The sequence below is a fragment of the Ciconia boyciana genome, chromosome 1 (assembly GCF_034638445.1).
Source record: "Ciconia boyciana chromosome 1, ASM3463844v1, whole genome shotgun sequence".
NCBI lineage: Eukaryota > Metazoa > Chordata > Aves > Ciconiiformes > Ciconiidae > Ciconia > Ciconia boyciana.
Window position 1 is genome coordinate 45,232,259 of NC_132934.1, and position 24,633 is coordinate 45,256,891.

Consider the following 24,633-nt stretch of genomic DNA (forward strand, 5'->3'; position numbering starts at 1 on the left):
CATTGTCTCTTCAGACATTCTGTCATATTTAGTGGATCATGGCCTATGATCTTGGCTCAGAAAATTTGTGCAGCTGGTATCATGTGAGAAACAAAAAGAAGTAGAAAAAGGTTTTTCTGTTCTGTAAGAATATGACAGGGAATATTTTTTATCATTCTTAGCAGATCAAAAATTCAAAAGCTTGAAAAGTTTAATGAACCAGAACTCAGCAAATGTTCAGTACAGGTTAATCAAAACATTTTATTATTTCACACATTTTAATAACTTTTTTAGTATGAATTATTTGCATTACAAAAGTCAGTTTAATTAGAAAAAACATAAAATTTAAAAGTTCCAAGTATCCCATTTTGCCAGTTTTGAAACTTTTGGGGGGGTCAACATTTTTTTTCAAATCAGGAAATTTATGGCAAATCCCAGTTCCCAGTAGTAATTTTTTAACATAATGGTCATCAGAAAAAAATTTTACTTGAAAAACTTCAGTGTCTGAAAATTACTAATATTAGCTAATACATATACAGCATCTCTCATCAAGTCTTTGTTAGGCAATTATCAATGGGATGTAGTTTCAGAGGGCATGCAGGGAATTATGTCCTACTGAATTCAGTGGAAAATGAGATCTGCTTTATGAAGCCAAAATGCTAACTTTGAATGTTTGGGACATACATTGATCTCCATGATGGTGGAGATGCTATGAGCCAGGCAATAACAGAAAAAAACAACCCTTGTTTAAAACATATGTAGTCCATCAGTCTAAACTGGATTAAACATTGGCTCATTAAGCACATTGAATACACATATACTGGGGCCTCTCATCACTTACTTTTTGTAACATGACCATAGGGTTTGCCAGGTTACTTTTCAAAGCAGGCATTCATCTGCTGTAAATAGACTCTGTCAATAAATTTTCAGGGCACACCGGGTTTGGTGAGAGAGAAGTAACTTTTCCCTGTTCCAGATGCACACCTGGGCAAGAACTTCTTTGGCACCCTACTTTTGCAGTGATTTCTGCAGCAAGGATAAAGCCATGTAGGTCCCCATTTCTTAAAATCTTTTCTTGAGAAGTTACACCTTGTGGTGGATGCTTTGAGGCTTTTGTTTCATTCCATGTGAGACAGCTTGTCACACAAATGGGGCACAGATTCAGAAGAAATATTTCTGAATTACAGACACTGTAACCCTTGCAAATACCAGGCAATTAGAACTCTTTATGGAAAAGTATTGTATATAAAATTCTTGTCTGGTCTCAGCTTTCCTATATATTGTGCATTCAGTATGTTCAAGGTAACACTTCTGCACACACTACTTTCTCTAGACCAGCCTGTTTCTTCTTTCTTTGAGTGGGGATAGGCATGGCTCCTGCCTTGCCTTTTTCTTCAACAAGTATCCCTTTAGTAATCAACTATCAAAAATAGGCTTCCTGAGCTTTGTATCCCAGGAGTACACAGTTTATGAATGTACGTGTCCTGGTACAATGGAAGAAATGACCATGTGTTCTCTTTCCTTAGGCCTTTAATATTTAGGAAGGGTTAAGCTCCATATTGCTTTCAATTAACTTGCTAAAAATTAGTTTCTCTGTTGTTCCTAGGAAGTGTCAGTGGTGCTTATGAGTTAAGCCTTTTGCCTACATACTCATTTCTGTTGTTTTCTATTTGGACGAAGTTTTAATTCCCTGTGGATTTCAGATGATTGACCCAGAGAGAAAGCCGAGTCTGTGTGACAATATGGTCTTCAGTTACCACTGCCAACACAAATAAATGGCTTCTTTCTAGCTCTATCATAAGTAATCTGAGTGGGATTCAGATTTTTGATAGACTTCAAAAAAATCCCACTCATGAAACAATACACTGTTTTAAAAGAAAATCAGATTTAAGGCAATAAAGCATTCTTTATCTTAGAGAATGTTTTTCTTTCCTAGTTTCAAAGTCAGACAAGTGGGAATCTGGAATTTTCCAGCTGAAATAGGGAAATCTGCAACTTCATGGTTTGATTCTAAATTGTGCTCATCAAGAGCTAGTGATGTCTATATTCTTATGTTTTATACAAAAGACTGTGAAATGTGGAGAGCAAGATTACAGGTAGATGAGTATTTGTTCATTGATGAAATACTGTAAGATTATTATTACATATTCCAAGTCAAGAGACTTGGAAAAAATACTTATTTTTGAAGCCTGAGGATGCTGAAACTGAGCATAGCTGTAAGTCTATAGTGAGCATACAATATTCATCCCTTCTGAAGATTCTTACGCAACAAAGCCAGGGTCTTTGCCACAGTCCTCAAGTTAGACATTAATTCACATATAAGCATTTAAATTAAATAATCCTATTTTCTGAGCTGCCCAGCCACTGCAATGTGCACTTGCTACCAACAGAAGTGTGAGAGTTCAGTAGTTCTAAAACTTGATTTTTAATTCAATCTGTGGGCATTTAATTCACTTAAATGCCCACAGATAGGTTAAAGTGTCAAACTGTAGGTGCCTTCTTTAAAAATGTTTACTGCTTCTGAAAGGTAATATATAATTATGCCTTTAAAAAAATCACCTGTTATTAATATTAAAATGAACTAGAAAGCAACATATGTAACACTAAGTGTTTAGTTCATTTCCTGTGCTATTTCAGTGCTTTACTTCCCTGCTTTGAGTGAAAGTAAAAAAAGGAAATATTGGTCAATAAGATTGTTAATGGTGCTGTTTGTCTCCTATGTTCTTTGCTGTTGGCTCCACATACCTTCAGCACTGAAGAACTAAATTACATACCTAGGTTGCTTCTGTGCAGCATAGATGTAAATTTTATTCCCTAAAGACCAAACTACGGTGCAGTAATCCCCTTATTGCTATCAGTTTGGGAGGAAGAAAGCCAACAGTATTCAAAAAATTACTGGGATATCAACTGGGAGACAACTTGTTTTCTGTTGTTCTATGGTGAAGATAGGTGGATTCAAAGGAAAAACAAGTGTAATTTCTTTGCAGAGTGCTTATACTTTTGTCCTGAAAAAAGGCCTAAAAAAAGTTTACTTTCTGCTCAAAGACAAATCTATTCGCATGCAGTACATTGGCACAGCTATTAAGAATATTTTTTCTTCAGGAAACTTTAGCTCTGTGATGTTGCCAATAGTACTAGAAGGTAGTTTCATCTGCCACGTAATGCAAATAACATGATACAATAAGCACTAGCTAGATGTTTAAACATTCTGAATAAATAGAGTTGCATGCTTTGTTGTCTTACTGCCTTCTTGTTTTCTTTTTCATTCTAAAGCTCTCCTTCAGTTGTCCTAGTAAGCATTTTGAGTTTGAGCCTTTTTCTGTGAATTCTTACACTTCTTTTTACTCCAGTGAGACTGACCCAAGTCTTTCATAGCCAGTTTGCTTTGTTTGAAGACAACTGTCATAACAAAGTATGTACCACAAAGGCATCTTTAGTAGCTTTGAAATGAACTTCTCTGATGCTTAATAATAAATGTTTCAACAATTGTATTAATCTCATTTTATTATCTAATTTAAAATTTAAATATTTAAGAATAACTTCATAAACCAAAGTATTTTAAAGCAAATTGTTTTCTTTTTTACGAAAATTATGGCAGCAGTGGACATTTGTATTTGTATAATAGAATAGTTTTTGTAATATCTGTATGTAAGAATGTATGATTTTTGGAGAGACAGACACATAAAAGATATATTTAGAGCTTTTTTGAAGGGGCAAATTATTTTTTAAATTATATTGCTTCAATCTTTTTGGCTTGGTCTTTTAGAAAAGCTTTGTGAGTCTGAGTGCCCAAAGTTTGGCTTCTAAATCCATAATGCTGAGACATTCTTAAAATAGGTTCAGAGGCAATGATGATGACCAAGTTTCAAGGCCATCTGAAAGTCCCCTGAGTATAGATGCTCATATAACATCTTCATGAAACCTGCTGTGGGATCAAGTTAAAGATTTAATATGTAGCACAGTTCTTAAAATCACCACGCACCAGAAACAGCAGTGAACATGTAAAAATGAGAATGAAAACAGGCACTAATTTTTTAAATCTTTAGAAAAACGGTCATAGCTGTTTGGTTTCTGTAGAGGCACACCAATAGCATGATTCATCTGTGAGTTATTTTAGATATCTGCTTAAAATGAGATTAAATCACACCTATTTCTCTTCATTGATTATAAAAGGAATCTAGAGTGACTAGCTCAGAAATAGGTGTCTGTATTTGGTCAGATGAATTGTATCCTTATGTTCTGAAATGGCCCTTAGAAGAATGATATTGAGTACATAGTGTAAAATGAAGTCTGTCAATGTATATGAAGTGGTGTGCTGGAAGCATGGATTTCCCAGGGCCATATGAGCCCAGAGTACTGTAAAATGATCTGAAGAGAATGACAGGAACTGTAACTACCATATCCATATCTGCCAATACCTGAGATAAAAACTAAGCAAGACAATCACCCAAGATATCTGACATATAATAGTATTTGAATCCATGAGAGAAATAAATCTGGTTCTTTAGTTACTTGAGTATTTAATCTAAAACCTATTAACATGCACAGTATTGGTTAACTCTCCGCTTGCTACATTTAACAAAAATCTCTGTTGCAGGTTACTTAGTTATAGAAAATCCATCAAGTAAGTTGATTAAAGATTTTTATATTGTGGTCATTGGTGACTCTCAATGTGTGGTTCCCTCCTCTATGTTTATTAGAAAAAAACTCCAAGCTGCGTATAAATCATAAAAGCATGACTAATTGCATGGTAACTGGAGAAATGCTTTCTCTCTCTCTGGGGTGAAGCCTGCATGTCTGTGTTTTAGCTTGGGAAGTAATACAGGGATATTTAAACTCCTCGGGGTTTAAAAACCATGTCATTATAAGAATGAGGTCATTGCAATATTTTATATGTCTAAAACCTTACAATGTATAAAATGTTTTCTGTGTGACAAAGAAGTATTATGTACTTTTGAATGCAATGATAACTTTACAAATTTCCATTAATGTCAAAACTTCGCCTTGGAATGCTGTTACCTGTAAAAACAATCCTACCCAACAGTACTGTTAACATTAGCAACATTAAAAATTTGGTGAGGGGGAACAACAGGAGGAGAAAATGGTTCTATTTTAAGTGACTGAAAACAAACCAAATAAGCATGCTGTAAGCAATTTTCTGTCTATAAGTATCAGTTTCTATTGGACTTAAAAACATTATTAATGAATTGCAGTTAAATAAGAATAAAAAGAATGGCAAGAAATTCCCTATAGGTTTCTAATTCTTCTGTCATTACTTTCAGGCCAATAAGCAAGAAATCCTTCCTACAACATGTTGAAGAGCTTTGCACAAACAACAACCTAAAGTTTCAGGAAGAATTTTCGGTATGTTGCTAGCAGTTGTCACAACATCGCAAGACCTTCAGTCGTTTCATGTGTCACATTTCATGTCCATTTTAAGCAGGCAAGGCCGTGAAGGACTCTGGCCTTGATAATCAATACCCAATTACCAGGTTGATTGTTTAGAAAGTAATATTACACTGATTTGGATTCTGCAGTCTACACTGCAACCTGATCAGGATTATTCACCTAAGTGTCAGCAAAAGATGATCTTCTTTAGACTTGGATCTTTGCGAGAACACCATAATATTTATGCTTTTACATAAGTAGCAATGCATATGTAGTTTACCTGAGAACAGTTTATTGAGAAAGAGTTTTCTAACACATACACAGGTATATTTAACTGCTTTAAATAAGTTCATTTTCCTGAGCAATGGTGACCCCGAAAACTTAGCCGACATTTATTCTGTGAAATGTTCAGGCCCCAGTCATACTGCCATGGAACTCAGCAATGTTTTTCTTTCATAGGTTTCAGTGCAGAAAGTAAAAAGTTTGTGCATGGTACTTTGTTTTTTGCTCCTTTGAAAAGAATAGGTCATACTTGTCATGCTCTTGAGAATAGCCTCCATGTGAATAGTCTCCATCTCCTTAAGTGAGTAGGTGAACTCAGCAAGCCTGTCTTTCTTTCTGAAAAGAGACCAGCTTTCAAAATATACGTTACATATAATATAATGCATATATACTTTCAAATTTAAATCTCAAAGTTTTCATTATTTTCATTAAGTAACATTGTTACGGCTATCATATTTTTTTTCTCAACAATATCTTCTCTTCTTGTTATTTCAGAATCTTTATCATCTTTTGTAACACATACAGTCATTTGCCCTCACAAAAATAATTTGTCAGTCTCCAGTGACTTTATTATTTTGGATTTATAGATTTACCATGAATTGCTTACCAGTTGGATTAACAAAAATGAAGACCCAACAATTGGCTTTTCTTCTGCTAGATTATAATATTTCAGTCTCTGAGGGAAAACCAACAAAAGTGTGAAAAGATTAATGGTATTTCCTACAGCTTTTTTGTTATGCTCCTTAGGTAAAATTGGCCTGGATTTAATAATAAAAAGCACCATAAAATTCTCTGAGAAATAAAGTAAGGAGAACTTTTTTTCAAGACTATAAGTGTTATTTCACTTGAACAAGAGTGATTATAGTTATATTATGCATGACTGAACAGATGAAAAGTTTTACTAGCAATAACATTTTCACATATTAACGTTCATCACTGGAAAGTTTCTAGTATTACTTTCTTCAGGTGTGACCCATGTTGGGTAAGCCTTACAGCATTGTAATGCCTTAAAACTTAAACAATAGTGTTTTATCAAATCAAAATCTTGGCAATCCATTTCAAATTTAGAGAAATACAAGTAGCAGAGGCCTCATTCAACTAAATTATATAGTCAACTTATAATCAACATTTTATATGTCGTTTGGGCTTCCATTTGTTTTTCTCTCTGAGCTTCAGCTTCCATGTTTCAGATTATAGTGATATCTTCCCAGATGACTTCTCCAAGGGCAGGCAGAATTGCAGGGTAGGTCCAGTCCCTGATTGAGAGTATATCTGTAGTATCTGTAGCACCTGTCTTATCAGATGAGTAGGATTGACAATGCACTTGAAATGACATCAGAAATGGCAATGCACAGAAACAGGCAATGCACACAACAATCAAGCAGACCTCATGACCTGCATTGTTTCCATCCACATTCATCATTTTAGTTTCACGTAAATGACTCAAGTCTCCTGCAATGTGTGTAGGAGAGATGAGCTCAGATATAAACCCATGGACCATTATATCTGAAGCACATAACTAAAAGCATGGTGCTGAGCTTGCTTGGGCTCTCTGGCCACCTCTGTATTAGTAGATTCAAGTATACCAGGAACTGGACATGAGAATATGATAATTTACACTAATAAACTGTTAGTGTATTCCCTGCCTTGAATTTGGACTGTTTTCAGCTAGCAGTCTTCCTGGACAATTCCAAGATATGTTTTCGTAGGTAGTCTAGGGATCATTTAACAATAGGCAGTTTGTAGACAACAAACCCATTGTGGAGTTTTCTACCATAAATGTGGCTTTTTGCATTTCACTTGGTCTTGGAATCCAGGGACATTCCTGGTCTCATCTGATTTGCTGGACTGACCAAGCTGCTGTGCCTGGAGATCTCCAGGGTTCAGTCTCGGTCCACATGTGAACATGGCCTGTGTGTAAAAGTGATGAGAAGACAATCTGGACCTCAGAGTGGATCTGAATCCATGTCTTGTCAGAAAAGACAACTTTAAAGAAACCATAGGGAGCCACAGTAACTGATGGTGGGCACCACCTAGCTGATATGCAAACTTCCAGCTTTCCAGATGATTCATGTATCTCTCAATACCTTTGGGAAATCAAGTTTTTCTAGTAACTGGCAAATTACTGAAACAGAAATACTTCTGTAAGTGTTTTATGATAAGTTCTGTTCATGAATAAAAAAGTGAAATACCTCCAAATGTCACCATAGTACCATAAAAGTACTACAGTAAACAAAGTGCAAATTATTAATTTCAAAGTTTTATGAGTCTCAAAGAAATATGGTTTCTGTGACAAATTGTTATTGAATCTGGGAATCCAAATAGTCTTTCCCCAGTTCTGAAAATAATCATTTAAACTGAAATCCATACTGATGCAGAGAATTGGTATGAGGCTTTTGAGCACTTGTTCAGGTATGGAAGCATCATTACAAAAATAACATAACCTGCTTCTCTATTTCCTCTCTACTACAAAGTACTGTACAACAGCGCTACTTCTATACTAGTTAACTGGCAAGCTAAGACTCAGAGGAGCGAGGGGAATGAGGCAAGTTAAAGTTCATATGACTTGTACGTGATATGGGATCCCATGGCCCATAACACCTGCAAAATGCCATAGGCATTTTGTCTATGTTCTTCCTTCATGCAAAATTCAATGACAGAAGTTTGGTGGGAGAGTTTCAGCTTTCTGAATGAGAGGAATTTTAACATTTTCACCCTTAAGTGTGTTTTACTGTTCTTATCAAATCCTGACACGAATGCACAGCACTCTACTCTGAGAACAGGGATCTTTCTCTAGGTTCAGTTATAGGATTGGGGCTTTATTTCTCTAAGGGGTTATTGAGACAAAAGGCAAAGGCAACTGAATAGTAAAAGAAACGTACCTTGAGTATGGCAGAGGTTGATTCAAAGACAAGATTTTAAAATAATGAGTGCTTTTAAAGATATTTTTCTACAGTATGTTACAGTCCTTCATTTAGTTTTGTATTTATTTCATGTCTGTTAACCACGTTTTTTAATTCTTTAACATACAGCTATAAATGTGAAGTCAGCCATTCTTTATAAGGTGATTTTAAGTCAGAAACTTTCTTTTTAGAAAAGGCATAATCACAGACTTTTCATCCCTAGGAAACATAGATATTTAGAGAGATTTCAAAGGGCATGGGATGGGATCTAGTCCCTTGTTAATTTTTAAAGGGAGATGAGCATCTAGTTGTTCTCTGCAATTCTTCCCCTAATTCTTTCCCCAAGGAAATATGTGTCAGAGCTAGGAAGAGAAGTCAGGTCCCTTGTCTGAAAGTCCTTTGCTTTCATCATGAAACCATTTTTTCCCTCCTGTTCAGAAGCACCTGCAGTTATATTATCGAGGATATAATTATAGAAGTGAAGTAGCCCTCATGCTTCAGGCCAGAGGATTTTTGTCAGATGGTGAAAGAAACAAATTTCGCATGGGATAATATTGCATATAATACAGTTCAAGGGTTTTGAGCTCTCTTTTATATGTCAGACATTATCCATTGTACAAAATAGGATATCAGAATAGATGAATTATTGACTTGGTTGATTACATCAGTTTTTAAATTATCCCATTTTGCTAATGCTCATGTCAAATTATTCTTAATATCTGAACCCATCAAATAAGGCTGACAAAATATTTGAATTAGCAATGAAAGAAAAACACTGGAATAAAAAGCACTCCTGCTTTTTCCATTTTTCATTACCTCTTTCATTTATGTATTTATTTATTTATTTATTTGCTAATAGTTGCCCATTAAATTTTATTTATAGAAGACAAACTGTCTCAAATACCTGGACAAAAGAGCACTTGAAAATAATTAATGTTGAATCTGATAGCAGAGCTATCTGCCCCACTTTTGGAATTAGCCCATGTAGAGCGTAACTGTTAATATTGAAAGACAAATTTGAAGGAACTACTCAGCACAAGCGGCAAAATTTTGTACTGTAATCATTCAAAGCAATAGGTAGATCTCTTCATTTGTATCTTAGCTAGATGTTGAAACAGATTTGCATATAACATTTGTCAAACAAAGGGAAAATCTACTACAGTTAATATAGTCATTAGCTTAGAAATTCTGGCTACATTCTGGCTTTTCTAAGAGTTTTCTAGTCTCTTATCACCACTACGAGATCATCACATTAATACGTTTTCTCCATTAACAAGTTATGAAGTTGTCTCCATTCTTTTACTCAGCTTTGGAAATTATACCTATTTATGTACACAAACATCCCCATCAAATAAGTTCCTCGATGTGAATGATTTAGCCACCTCTGCCCTTCAGTGATAGAACTAATGACCAGTTATGAAACTGCAGTACAGCCCAAAATAACTCTTGCCACCCCTTTCACAAACAGTCCTGTGAACAATAGCTAATTGCCAGTTGTCTCAACTTAATTAAATTCTCATCAGTTCTCATGCTGTGGCAAGAACTCTCCCAAGCTACAGGAGTCAGGAAAAGGCATTATTGAAGAATAAGGCTAGGTCAGTAGGGCATGGTAACCAAGCATGTGACTTCAAGAAGAGACAGAAAAGAACTACAAAAGGTGATAGGCTGACTTTATCCAGACTTGTAAAGGTGAAAGTTCATGTAAGCTTTAATTGTTCAACTTGACAGCATTGTCTGCAGCGCTGTACCTAATGTTGCTGGTATAACTGGGGTTGACAGTGAGGTGGAATGCTCTGTAATGCTTCCAGCTGTTCTTAGACATGCACTCTGTTGCAGAACTGTAGAATTCTTCCTCTTACTGGAGTAATTTTTTATATTCACTGAAGGTGAAATGCAAAGGTTTGCCAACAAACGTTTATTCCTCTACAGGAACTTCCCAAGTTTCTTGAAGACCTTGCTTCAACTGATGCTGATCTGCCTTGGAACAGGTCTAAGAATCGTTTCCCAAACATAAAGCCATGTATGTGTGTTTACCGATCAACTCCTCCATTTTGCTCTCTACCTTCGATAGTGCAGCATATATTTGGAATGCAACTGTATTTTTGTTTGATCTGTCTTTGAAATGGCAGAACAATCATGTCCACATTATGAAATAATTTTCTGTCAAGTAATCTGTCTTTTCATTGTGTTTTTTTAAAGACAGTTTTATTTGCAAGTAGCTTTCAACTTGGTCTCACAAGCTTTAATATGCAGGTGCAAGAAACTGTAGCCTCAATAGTTTCTTAGCTTTGTAATTCAAACCATGTAGCAAACTCTTTAACATTCTTCCTTGGTTTTTTTCCCTTTAATGAGAACTAATTTTTTTAAACATATAAAATCCACATGTTTGTGCATTCAGCTACCTCAGGAGCCTGGGTCTGCTTTCTTGTGGATATGTGTACATGTGCTGCAAAGGTTCCACAGAAGATCAGAGTGACTGTATGATAACTTATAAGCCAAGGCTAGATTTTATCACAGGAGACAGGAGTCTGTCTCTCTGTACTCAACACTGCTTCATTTTTCAGTTAATAAGACAAGAAATGTCATTATTATTTTAGGCATTAGCTGTGATGTGAGATGGGGAGCATGGCATTCCTTGGTTAATAATGCTACATTCTGTGCTATTAACTTTTCAGAGCAGCTGTTCCTGTTATCTACTGCCTTGTTCAAGACATACTCTAAGTTACAGTTGCTAAAAATTGATGTTCATGACACACAATGAAATAGAAACAGATGAGTTTCATAAATCTTTAACTTTGTATTCTAAATTTTTTTACTAAGTTGAGGACCAAACATCAACATTTGGAATGTTTGGTTTCAGCATTTGCTTATTCACATATGACATCTTTCCTGGTTTTTGTCATTTCTGCATACACACTATGGGCCCAAATTGGAAATCCTCAGTCATTTTTTCTTTTCTATAATAATGAGCTTACCTTATGTAAAAGAAGTAAAAGTATATAAAAGTGCCAGGATCTGACTCAAATCTGTGACCTGGACAGCAAGTATATAGGAAAGACTGTCAGACCCCTGACCCTGCTGTCTGATTCACATGGAGGTTGTCTGTGCTAGAACAGCATGGCTTAAATTAAACCGGCTACCTTTAGGCAGAGTATCATCCCATACATACATCAAATTGGAGGTTTTGGCACATTCACCATTTTAATCAAAAAGTATTATATTAAAACATGTCTGGAACATTAAAGGACAACCACACAGTAATGGAAATTGATTAACTTCCCTTTGGAATTAGTATTCTACTATGTCAAGTATTGTTAGATTGGCAACAATAACAGTATTTTTGATTTCTTAGCACTCCAGGAACACTTATTACATGTGCCTATGGTTTTTGCACAAGTCTTTTAGTTAACTAGACTTTATTTCCATGATAGATAATAACAACAGAGTAAAGCTGATGCCTGATGCTGGTATTCCTGGATCTGACTACATTAATGCCAGCTACGTCTCTGTAAGTAGGAAGTCTCTCACATTTTTATTATATTTGTTCTCTGGTAGAAGAGAAAGTCAAAAAATAACTTGCAAGAAGAACAAGATTCTAATTTTTCTTTCATTCACTACAGCTACTGTTGCCATGGCATTGTTCAAGTGACTCCTGTGGCATTGAACATGACTAGTTAAAAATATAAATTAACCCATTTTCATTGCTAAGCAATGATCTTCAGTAATAATCAAAACTGTGTCCAGCAAATTACTTTCTATAAATTGTCTCATACCATTATCATTAAAGACAATACTGAAACTCCCACTGGGGTCAATTGTTTAGACAGGCATTATTTGGTCTCCTGGTTCAGGAGTTGGAGCTATTGTATATGAACAGGACAATGTAAAGATAACTGAACTGAAAAGTTTCATAGAAATGGCTAATAATTTTGGTGAGCGGGATTGGGATGCCCTTTATTATTTTGTGAAAGTTATGGTGGAGGAAAATGCAAATAGGCTTCTTGAAGAAGAAACTGAATTATATTTCTCATCCTCAGCTTTCTTCCTAGACCTTCCATTTTCTAATTGTGTTCTCAGTAAATTCTTCATCTATATGTTTCTCTCATTTTTGTCCTGTTGAAGCTCAAAGTGTGACTTATAATTATGCATTTAATTTGTAGTAGCAGTGGCTGGTGGTCTCACATGAGGTCAAGACTTGACTTGCACTAAGCACTATTCAAACACATAGCAAGACACACAGACTGTAGTCTAAACAGATGACACAATAGCAAGTAGAAATAGTTATTTCCCGGTAACTAAGGGACATTCACAGAGAATAAGCAATAGAGCTGAGAGCATCTTCCTCTCTCATTAGCAAAAGCTATTTATTCCTGTTACATGGAATGTCCTAGTTCTGACAGTTAGCAGATAGGAAGAGCCATGCCACGTTGTTACTTGATGCTGGGACTATACACAAAACCACTGAGAAGGAGACCAGACAGCTTGGAGCATGGCCTAGTCTTTACCCTTCCTGTCACTAACTGACATGCCAAGGCATAGGCAGGGAACACTAACAGCAACTTCCAAAAAGCTGCAGCAAAAGCCAACTGCAGAGAGTGTTCCCTGCTGAGATTCTGCTTATCTTTACTGCATACAGGCATCTCACTTTATGTCACCGTTCATCAGTGAATAGACAAATGTTACCATTTCTCAGGGCTAAAGCTTTGCCCTTTATATGCTCTCTTTCCATATTTGTGGATGCGTAAATATATAAATGCATATAGCTGTAAATATACAATAAGTGTGTGTGTGTATTTATATACCTATTTATCTAGGTGTATATACATATACATACATATAAAGAGAGGGAAAGAGAGGTCTTGTATATAGTTTTAACAAATGGGAACTTGGCTGCTACTTTTATTTTCATTGGTTAAACAAGAAAAAGTCAGTAACTGAACTGTGAGCTTTGCATCCCTGAATTATAGTTTCTCACCTCACTTAAACTAGGGAGGATTAACATAGTTTCTCACTGCCACCTGTTCTGTATATTATAGATGGAGTAAGTAACAGGCAGCTGTGAATTATAGGGCTATAATTCCAACAAGGAGCTTCAGTGGTGCTATAAACCACTGTGTCAGTTGTTTTGAGCAATAAGCAGAACTCTGCGATATTATAGACTGCTAGCTCTACAACATAAATTTATTGCTATTATTGCTATTGTTATTTTAGACTTTCTGTAGTACATAAGAGTTCCTGTAGGGTACGCTTAATTTCTTTAAGGAAACAGATCCATGAGAACCCATGCACAGACAGCATTTACACAGATTTATTTCAACAAACTTCCTTCTCCCCAAGTTTTACAACAATTTATAAATGAACTAAACAGCAGAAGCCAACACTAAAATAAAAGTCAACCCCTACAGTAGGTTTCTTGAAGACCTTTTATCAGAGATCATTTGTTTGAGTAAGCTCCATCCCTAAGTTACAGGAGATCCCTGACGATCACTGGAAGGACAAGGTCATCAGTGTGGTGTGTAGCTTGCACTAGCTCTCAGACCACTCCTTAGTTATTTCCCTGGCTCCACTGCTCCTTAGCCCTATTTAATTTACTTTGTTGGCCAGCTCCTGACACAGTTCTTGGTGGCCTTTGGCTGGATCTGCAGTAAGGCTAATATGAAGGCTCAGATATTTTAAAATGGGAATTACTGACCTGATGTCCCTGTAATTTCTCTGCTAAATGCATTTCTATTAGGATGGCATTTCTCAAACTTTATTAGAGCATTGGTTCATAACTGATCTGTGTGGTGAAAAAAATGCCATTACTTCCTTAGGCTTCCAAGGCCATCTGCCAAGGCACTGATTAGCCAGGCCTATGCCAATTCGTTTCGTTTGTCTGACAAGATTCTAGCCTTAGGCATGATGGCTCCAGGCACACCTATGAGTCACATGCAAACTCTTTTTTTCCTTGCCAACCATTATGTATTAAATAGTTTCTTTTTCTTAGGGTTATTTATGCCCAAATGAGTTTATTGCAACTCAAGGACCACTACCAGGAACAGTGGGCGATTTCTGGAGAATGGTGTGGGAGACAAGAGCAAAAACACTTGTGATGCTTACACAATGTTTTGAAAAAGGACGGGTAAGTTACCAGTGTACCAGTTAACAGCATTTGATACAATTGGAAATTCTGTATGTAGTTTCTGTCAAGATTATAATATGATCATTGTTAATTAGTAGTATCTCCCTGCAGATAAGATGTCATCAGTACTGGCCAGAAGATAATAAACCAGTTACTGTGTTTGGGGATATAGTGATTACTAAATTGATGGAAGATATTCAAATAGACTGGACCATGAGGGATCTAAAAATTGAAAGGGTAAGCCAGAACTGGAAGCTTATTTAATAAAACCCATCCAACACCTCAAAGAACATCAGATGTGCTCCATCGCACCCAACTATCCCTCAGTATTATTCTTTTACTCTTTTAATGCATATGCATTGTACCGCCTGGGTTTCCTGCATTCTGTTTTCATTCCTGGTTTGATTTTTTTCCCTGAGAATTTTCTCCAGTTTCTGTCACAAAGAGCTCAGATATGTGGCTGACATGCTATGAAGGGCCTATCAAGGTTACTGAACCTCTGGTCTGGTGGGAGGTGAAGTTTCTATTTGGACACCTCAGTTGTCTCTTCTAGAAAGCAGTAATCCTAACCATTCTGGGATCAGACAAATCCCTTTGAATGTATCCCTCTCAGATTAAAGGGCAAGATTCTCTGGTGCAGCGCAGCTGTTTTTCATTGTACCACCAGTTGTATTGGCCTCCACCCCCAGGAGATTCACCCAATATAAATGAGAATCATCAGTATTACTCCCACTCTTTGTGCTGGGAAGGGGGGTGGGAGGTACAGCATAGATGTTCATCTTTGTCATGATCCACAACTATAGTTTCCGCTCTTTGGAAAAATTAGCACCCAGCATTAAGTCAGACCAGCAGGTGGGCTCAGAAAGCAATCTGGGCATAATGACCCAAGATTAAGTCAGCCTTCTCTTGCACTCCCAACATTGACCTGTGTTGTATGCAGTGCAGCCAGATCCTAGGACCTGAACTCGGCTATCCAAATACATGCATTACCATCCTGTGGCATGTGCATGGGACAAAAGGAACACAGCAGTTAGGGGATTGTCTCAGTGGTCATCCCATAAGGATATGTTGTGCACATAGTACAGGACAATTCAACATTTTAAAATGAGTGAGAGAAAATAAACTTTTTTCAGCTAAAATAAGACATAAACAAGACTGGGAAAGGGACTATTTAGAGTAAAAATGCATGCCAGCAAAATGCAAAGTCACCTGTGTTAACCAGGGTGAGGCTGAAAAGAAAGGAGAATAAAACACAACCTGAATTGACTAAGTGATCCATTTACTATAGCTGAACTACCCTGCACAAGAAGCTATGTCCTTTATAAGCATGTCATCAAATGTGCCATCTTGCTGGCTTTAAGACTGTACTTCATCTTCCATTCACAAATGGATGGATTCTTGATGATCTTCCAGTGCATATAAAAAGCATATGTGAGGAAAATCATTCACAATTATTGCCATATTGCATCCAAAGTCACTTCTATTTTGTTTTTATGTTGATCAATTTTAAAAATATAGACCCAAAGTAGTTGTTATGCCTAATTGTTCACAATTGTTCAGTGTTTCTTGCAATATGAAAAGAGCAAGTGGATGGTTCAAAATAAATTTTAAAAAAAGGAACTGGTTTTACACATTACACAACAGTTGATTAAACTGTGGTACTCCTTGCTGCAAGATATTGTGAATACTAAAAACTTACAGGGCTTCACAAAATCTGGAGAAATTAGTAGAAGAAAATTCTGACAAGTACTTTTAAATTTCAAGATACCATCTCTGACTGAGGCAGTTCATAAGTAACAAACTATTAAGAATGGAAAGGATATTCTGTGGAACTATAAATACATTGTTGTCATGTTTTATAATTTTCCCTAAGATTTTTCCTTGACTACTGTTGGAAACAGGATATTGGTCTAGACAGGCCTTTGGCATGATCCTGTGCTTTTATTCTTGTGTCCTTCATAGTTCATTTAGATATCAGATCATAACCAGCTCTTTTCTTTGAGTTACTATTGCTGCTGCTCTGATAGAGAGGGCATAAAACACTTAGAAAATATATTTGTGTTTACCAATATTAGTGTGTTTGCCTTAACTAGATCAGCCTTAGATCAGTCTTAGAATGGTTGCTTTTCCCTAAATAAATTTGTCAGCCTAGTTCACTAAAATCCTAAATGAGCTATAGAAATTTCAACCTGTAATCTACAAATTACATTGATGTAGTGACTGAAGTCAAATGGAGAGTCACCACTGAAGTCATTAATACTTCCTGAAAGATGGACTTGATGCTATCTCCTGCCCTAAGATCTGTGCACAACAAATTATCCCTTGGCACAAGTACATCTTATAATTATTATGCTATTCTGCCTTTCTTTTTTAAATTAAATTGCTGAGAAGTTTACATGTAGCTTACTGGATCTTCTGTCACATTTCTTGTGCAAAAAATGCCTTATTTTATATTTTTCAGCATGGAGACTGCATGATGGTGCGGCAGTGTAACTTTACTTCTTGGCCGGAACACGGAGTCCCTGAAACTACTGCACCAATTATCCATTTTGTAAAACTTATCCGTGCAAGTCGAGCACATGATAATACGCCGATGGTGGTTCACTGCAGGTAAGCATATTCACCAAATCATTTTGTAGTATCTTATGATTTCAAGTGCATATTAATGCTCAGGGAAGTTGCCAGAAGAAGAACAATGAAACCTGAGTGCACAGGTATGGTTCTAGTATGGACAGCAGTAAAGGTTTCTCTAGCAGTGCTCCTTAGTCCTTTCTAGGAGGTAAAATGCCGCAGTGTCTGTCCCTCCATTCTTGGAAATCCCATTGAGGTGATGTCAGTGAAATAGTTACTTCAACAATTACCATAAGGTACTGCTGGATTTATCTCAATTTTCCTCTTTATTGTAAGAAGAGGAATAGCAACTGACATGTCGGTTTTAATTACTTCTGTTATAATTATAGCTATTCTTAAGATATAAGTATTAAAAATTGTATTTAAAACATACATGTCGCATATCAGGAGAAAAAAACTATTTGGGAGCCACAGAGAATGACAAATAGGAATAAGGGTTTGCGTAAGCCAGATTTCAAGCTTGGATGCTTGTAAACAGCTAAAATCTATATTTAGGCTCTTAAATAAATGGTCTGGTGGTTAGAGGTGTTCAGCTGTCATAGTTCCCATTGAATTCATGCTCAACACTCTTAAACAGCTATTTCAAATAGTAAGTGTGTGGGGAAGGCTAAGTCTTCAGGAAGGTGGTGAGTGTGTCTGCATTTTATATGCAAGTCAGTGTTCCCTCTAAATGAGTGGGCACAGTCCAAAATAGCGATCTGAACTCAGAAGTCTGCGATTGATTCTTTGCCTCATTCTCACTCAGTGTGAGTCTGTAAAGACATGGAAGGAAAAGCGGGGTTTGGTGCCACAAATCTCTTCCCTAACTGTCCAGTTATCATAAATGTGAGGTCTTTTTATTTGTCCTCAGTGTCGTACAGGTGCCACCCACAATGGGTGGTAAATCCTCATTTTATTTTATATCGTTATCATTGACAGTTTGACATTTCCCTCTACCGCAGAGGCCAGAGAGACTATTACAGGAGAGAACCACGCGGTCTTCATGTTTCGAGGACACTTTCGTGTTCTGGGGCCTCTCTGCAATGAATCCTATCCCCTTTTCACAACACAGACACATAAAGGGGCCAGCATGGGCCAAATACTCCATCTCTGCTCAAATTCCCAGTGTTATAAAGCAGCAGTATGTGTTCTCATATCCACAAAGCTTATTCATTACTTTCTGTTCATTAGATCTTGCAGGTTCGAGAGAGTTTTGCTATACGTTTCCTGATTATCTGCAGTGATATACTCTGCATTTATTGCACTAATTGCAGAGAAGTCTGATAGTGACTTTGAGAAAATCCTATTTGTTTTCAAACCTTGAAATAAAACAGCACTAGCTACCAGTGTGTCTTGCACACACATCCTCCTTTTAAAAGTATTTTCTTTAAAATGTTTTGCTAGATCCCATGTTGTTTTGTCTCAAATACCAAAAGCATCACAGAATCCAGGTGTGACTTCACAAAATCTTATGATTTTTTTTTTCTTTGAATTAGTGAGCTCTAGAAAATTCACAGAAAGGCTATAGGACCATTTTTCCACTTATACAAGTTTGGTTCAGTTATATCTCATTTGTCCAATGCAACCCCTTGTAAAATCAAAATCAGAACATGGCTTGAATCCAGATTTCACTTGATCCCATTCAGCAAGGAGACACACACACACACACACACAAGTAAATACTGAAAAAGATTTATTTTTTTCCAAAGTTTTCTATTCACAATAAACTTAATTTAACCAGAATATTCTAAGAAGATATTTTATATGAAAAAAATTAACATAGAAACTTTATTTTATCTTGTGTATTATGTTTGCAGTGCTGGTGTTGGAAGAACAGGTGTTTATATTGCACTTGACCATTTAACCCAACATGTAAATGACCATGATTTTGTAGATATCTATGGACTTGTAGCTGAGTTGAGAAGTGAAAGAATGTGTATGGTACAGAATCTGGTAAGATTTATATATTTATCTATTCTGTTTTCCTGTTGTTAAAAAGTTAGTCATCTGATCATCTGATCTCCTACAAAACAAGACTAGAAAGCTCATAACAATCAGTCGCCTAATACGTTTTCTACCAAATCCTGCTTCTATTTGGATTTCAAGCATTGTGCAAATATATTCTTGTTATCTATTTAAGTATATTTGGCCAGCAAAGTCTTGACAAGTGCTGAAAAGAGTGCTGAGATATTTAGGTTTTAGAACCTAAATCATAATTTCTCAGACTTTGAGAAAGTTCGTTTCAAGTTTTGGGTGAAGAACAGTTTTTAAATAAAAAATTGATTTGCTCATGCACTACTTAATTTGACTTTATTTTCTACTTAACTCTATTTTTTTGTGTATGTATATGTACCATAGTCCTCCAAACTTTTAAATATTCATTTACCTTTGACCTCATTAATGATTCCTTGATTCTTTTTAAATTGCTTCAAATAAAATAACACATATAGATAGAATTAAGCACAGACTTCAGAGTTTGCAAAATCAAGGCAAAGGTGGGGTTTGGGTCTAAAAAAGTGCATTTCTCGCAAATTTATTGAGTATGGATATAAGTTAGTGATGACCTGCTAGTAAGGAAGACCTCTGCTGTACCTGGAGATCTGGGTATTTGTAAAGGAGTAATAGCAGAATTTAAAGCTGATCCTAAACACCCAGTGGAATGGAAATCCAGCTGTATTTGCATAAGCCTTCTGGCCATAAGTCTCCTGCAGGCCAGATCTAACCCAAGGCTTCTGCCTGAAGCCTTTGAGTCTACAGCATGACTTACCAGCTTCTTAGTATGGGTGAGCAATTTCAGGATGAACTTCCATGTGACTGATGGATTTAAGCTGATTTTAATGTAAGGAGACTTGTTCCATTAGGAATGCAATTCTGCTGTTCTCTATCATGTCAGAATATAGAAAAAGTGTGTCAATATACAAAGAGAGGTTAATCTCTGTTCAGCAACTGCACTTCAGAAGATTTTGTGAGACCTTCTGGTGATAATGTGTCATGCTGTTTCTTGTAAGGTGCTGTCTCATTACCAATTGCTTTCAATTTTTCCTTTTGAAGTCTTGATGCAGCTAAACAATTCCCAGGACTTCCCTGTGATGATGAATTCTAGGAACGCTTTTTTTGGTTGTTGTTTTACACTTTTGACTAGAAATAGAATCATCTGAAAATAAAGCAAAGGCTGGAAGACAATTTAATGGGAGGCCCCCCAAAATAAAATCTAAGACATTTGATAAGATCAGTGTACATTTTTAAAATGTGTATTATTTTTGCGTACCTCTTCATTTGCATATTTTGGCAGAGGCTAGAAAAATATGCGCCAAAATGCAATAGAAGACAATGGTCTCACAGTTCTGATTTCCAAACAGATCAAGTATTGATCTATATGCTAGCTGCAAAATCCTGAGGCAGGTTTTTCTCTGTCCAGGCCATTTCTAGCCCATGTTTGCAAGACTACAAAATGCAGATCAGCACGAAAACTTGCCCAAAGGGAACCAAATCTTGTAAAGCTTTATGGCGGATTCAGTAATCAAGCTAGTCGGACACTTCTGATATAAAACACTGTTTAGTAGTCTATGATTCAGATTTCAGATACATGATCTATGATTTCAGATACATGATCAGCACAGAAGATATGCAGAGAGGAGCAATTCCTTCCCAGAACTCAGTTCAGAGATCCCTCAGTCAAATTGTCTGTAAGATCTATGAGTAAAATAAACAAAACCTGGTTGCTCTCAGACCTGGTTTTTGCTTGGTTATAGCTTAAAAATAGTTTTCCTTTTGCCAACAGAGTCACTTTCTGTTACTGTAGCCAATGGGCACAGAATGGCTCACATCTGTGCAATTAAACACGTCTGCAGTTACCACTCTCTTCACAAAAGATAGCTGCATCCAAGCTCTCTATAGGGACTGACCCACAGTCTGTAGGAACTCCTGAAACACACCTGGAAATTATTTGAGATAGTGCTGGTTCACACGGATCAAAACTATGTGAGGGACTATCCAAACAATTTGAAGTAGTTTGGAGGATCAGTTGCACCAGCTGCTGACGTACCCAGAAACTAATTCCCTAATGTAGATATAATTTCAATACCCTGGTACTCTGCCTGGTGGCCTATATGTTACCAAGGCCTGCCCTTGGACTGCAGGTAAAGTCCATAACCTAATCTTTAGTGAACTTTTTTATTCTCTCTCCCACTTCCAGCCATAAAAAGGCTTCCAAATAATTAAGAATGCCATTAACTGTATCTGGGAAAATAATTTGTCACACATGCATTCCCCAGGTATCCTGCTTCACTCTCCACTGGCAAACCCAGCAAGATTTTCATTGCCTACATGCTCACAAGTAGCTGGATGAATGCAAGAGATTATGAAACTTTCAGAGTCTGCCTTCTGAATTGGAGCAACCAATCTAAACTCCACTGAAACTTAAGACCTTCATTCTAGAAATCCATATTTGTCCAGTAGATCTGTTAAAGTTTATCATCTTGCCATGACAAGTACAAAGGCTAGTTTGAAGTAATGCCATGCTATTGCTTCAGTAAGCAAGCTATTGAAAAGTGTAATGGTGCCATGTACTTCAGGGGCCTGTGAAAGTCTGTTTTAATTACCCATGGCGCTGGAGCTGTGACCCTAAAATATATCTGTGTAAACAAATTTCTCGAATAAATCTGAGACACTTGAATTGAAAACTGATGGCAGTTCTGAAACAAAATAGCAATTATTGAGCAGAAGAAGTACACTAATGTATTTACCCCTGCAAAAGTCAAGGAAGTTAAAAGTTATTTTGGTCACCTCCATCTGTGGAGATGTTCAAAACCCCTCTGGACAAGGTCCTGGGCAACATGCTTTTGCTGACCCAGCTTGAGCAGTGGGAGTTGTACTAGGTGATCTCAAGAGGTCCCTTCCAACCTAAACGAATCTGTGATCTGGCTCTTTTTCTACATCTACATACACAGTACTTCTCCTATGTGAAGAGATGCTTAATGCATTTATTTTCTTTCTATCTGTTTTCATTCTTTTATTTCATTCCTTACTTCATTCTTACATTGCCTTTTTTAATTTTTTTTCTTTTCAGCAATCATTATCCAGACTTACTTTATGTCCTTGAAAGTGTCAGATTAACTTTCGTTGCCCACTCTTTGCATTATAGTCTGTTAAAAATGATGCTACAGTTCTAAGAAGTATCACTAAAATAATGTGGTTTTTTGCTCTTAGTAACGGTGCATGCTCCTAGAACATCTAGTTTTACTTGAACTTTTGCATTTGAGTGCACCCTGCTGGTTTTCTCTATGCTAGAAAGAGAAAAAATTATCTAAGTATTACATTCATGTAGTTCAGTTTCTTCAGTCTGAATCTAGTGGCAAAAAGTAATCAAACAACTTTTCGTAGAAGAAACCTTTACAGAAAATTGTGGAACAGCCTATTAGTCTCAGTTATGATTAGTCTAATTTCATATATCTTACTGGGCATAAGGAGTAACATGTTTTGACAAATTTTAACTCATTATGCCTCACAATGAATGAAATCTGATCAGGCATATATGATATCATTGAAGTATTGAGATTGCTGAGTTAAACTGCAGTTACTTTGAGAACATCTAAATGTTATATAAAAAATTAAAAAGTTTTTGGTATTATAAGTACATTTTTCTTCTAATCAAACATCTTTAAACTCACATCTTACAGGCACAATATATATTTTTGCATCAATGTGTACTGGATCTGTTGACAAGCAAGGGAATTAGTCAGCCCATATGTTTTGTAAATTACTCAGCACTGCAAAAGATGGACTCTCTGGATGCCATGGAAGGTAAGGAGATAGAGATTGTCTTAAATATTATTTTTTCATGGCAGGTGCATTGACTTGTCCAAGCTAAGATGCAGAAACAAATATTTTGACATGCATTTTTTGGCTTCAGAAGTGTAATTTTCTAGCATTTTGCTGCCCTTTAGTCTCCTTCATGGTAATAGTAATTGCTCAAGCTTTCCACTTTTTTCCCTGCAAGATCTTTTAAATTCAGCCAAACCAATTATGTGCCATTAGTTACTCTTTTTTTTACAAGGCAGGTTAATGTAATGTATCTGTTTGTTTCTTTTGTAGGTGATGTGGAGCTTGAATGGGAAGAAACTACCATGTAAATACTAAGACTAAATATTAAAGATATTGAGATTTTGAAAGTCAAAGTCATATTTTTCTAAGTACAGGGGCCAAAGTGAATTCCCCTATTTTGATGATTAAAACAAACACAGATGATTGAAACAGCTTTTCTTCTATCGATGTGCCTTCATAAATATGTTAAAGTATTTTATTCAGATCACTGAGCAACAATGATTTGGAGTACTTTTGCACAGACTGCACTTCTGGTGTTACATGAATGCTGCATTCAGTATGTATTTAAATAGAAAGTGTGTTTGAACATACTTCTTTTTTCCAGTTGTCTTTGTAAAGGAAGAAAAATGAGCCAAATATGATGTAAAAATTTCATATTCCCATTGAACTTATTTTGGTGTGTATTTGCTGTGTTCTTTGTGTTTTGGTTTTAAGTAAAAGCTACAATTCCTTGAATCATTCTTGCTAGATTGGCTTCAATGTTGTCAGCTCTTACAGATTAATTCCAATACCATCACAGTGATCTTTACCTAAATGTATGTTCTTGGGTTTTGAATCTTTTTTTACGAGTGGTAGCATATCAGCTCATGATCCTGAACAGCTGAAGAGTCACCTTCTGACATGGGGAGGATTATTCAGCTTTTACACAGCACACAGTAGCTCTTCAGGGACACTTGGGGCTATTTAAGCTATTTTATAATCAGTGGGTTGTTTTTTTAAATATACAATGGTGACTGCATATGTTCAGTGCTGAAGAAAGTATTTTACATTCCTGCTACTTTTTCAAGCAGATAAAACAAAGTAAAACTATAAATTTATTATATATTACAATGCATGTTAGATTGACTTGATTAATAGGATGTTTATAATTCATTCACATTTCTTGAATATAACACTGTTCAGTATTTTGGAAGGTTACACAAAATTTAATAACAATATATTTTATAACACAGAGTTGTCAAGTAAAAAAGTTGTTGCTCCTTTCTCAGGTTTGGCAAATCACTGAAAAGTGTGAGAACTAATATTTGGAGATTTAATAAAAGAAAACATCTTCCACTCTCACTGATTATCATTATTGGAAATAGATCTGAAACAGGAGTGACAGAAGCAGGAAGCTCTAATCTGAAAAATAAAGCAAAAACTGGTAGAGTAGGAAGACTATAGAGAGATAATTAAACTGTGTGCCCTGGTTTTACATGGAAGTGACAGTATTCAATTGACATTATTGGGGGGGCAGGTCGATTGCTG

The 24,633-nt window shown here is 36.2% G+C and overlaps 1 protein-coding gene across 1 annotated transcript in view; it reads left to right on the top strand.

Annotated features, from left to right (window-relative positions):
- PTPRQ (protein tyrosine phosphatase receptor type Q) overlaps nucleotides 1-23,769 on the top strand; it is a 145,023-nt gene extending 121,254 nt beyond the window's left edge. The window contains exons 53-62 of the mRNA XM_072864388.1: nucleotides 4,577-4,603; nucleotides 5,262-5,343; nucleotides 10,482-10,572; nucleotides 11,984-12,060; nucleotides 14,539-14,673; nucleotides 14,785-14,910; nucleotides 17,135-17,283; nucleotides 19,101-19,236; nucleotides 22,962-23,085; nucleotides 23,377-23,769. Of these exons, the coding sequence (XP_072720489.1) occupies nucleotides 4,577-4,603; nucleotides 5,262-5,343; nucleotides 10,482-10,572; nucleotides 11,984-12,060; nucleotides 14,539-14,673; nucleotides 14,785-14,910; nucleotides 17,135-17,283; nucleotides 19,101-19,236; nucleotides 22,962-23,085; nucleotides 23,377-23,414 (985 nt within the window). The 3' untranslated portion in view covers nucleotides 23,415-23,769. The remainder of the gene's footprint in view (nucleotides 1-4,576; nucleotides 4,604-5,261; nucleotides 5,344-10,481; nucleotides 10,573-11,983; nucleotides 12,061-14,538; nucleotides 14,674-14,784; nucleotides 14,911-17,134; nucleotides 17,284-19,100; nucleotides 19,237-22,961; nucleotides 23,086-23,376) is intronic.
- The last annotated feature ends 864 nt before the right edge of the window (nucleotides 23,770-24,633 follow it).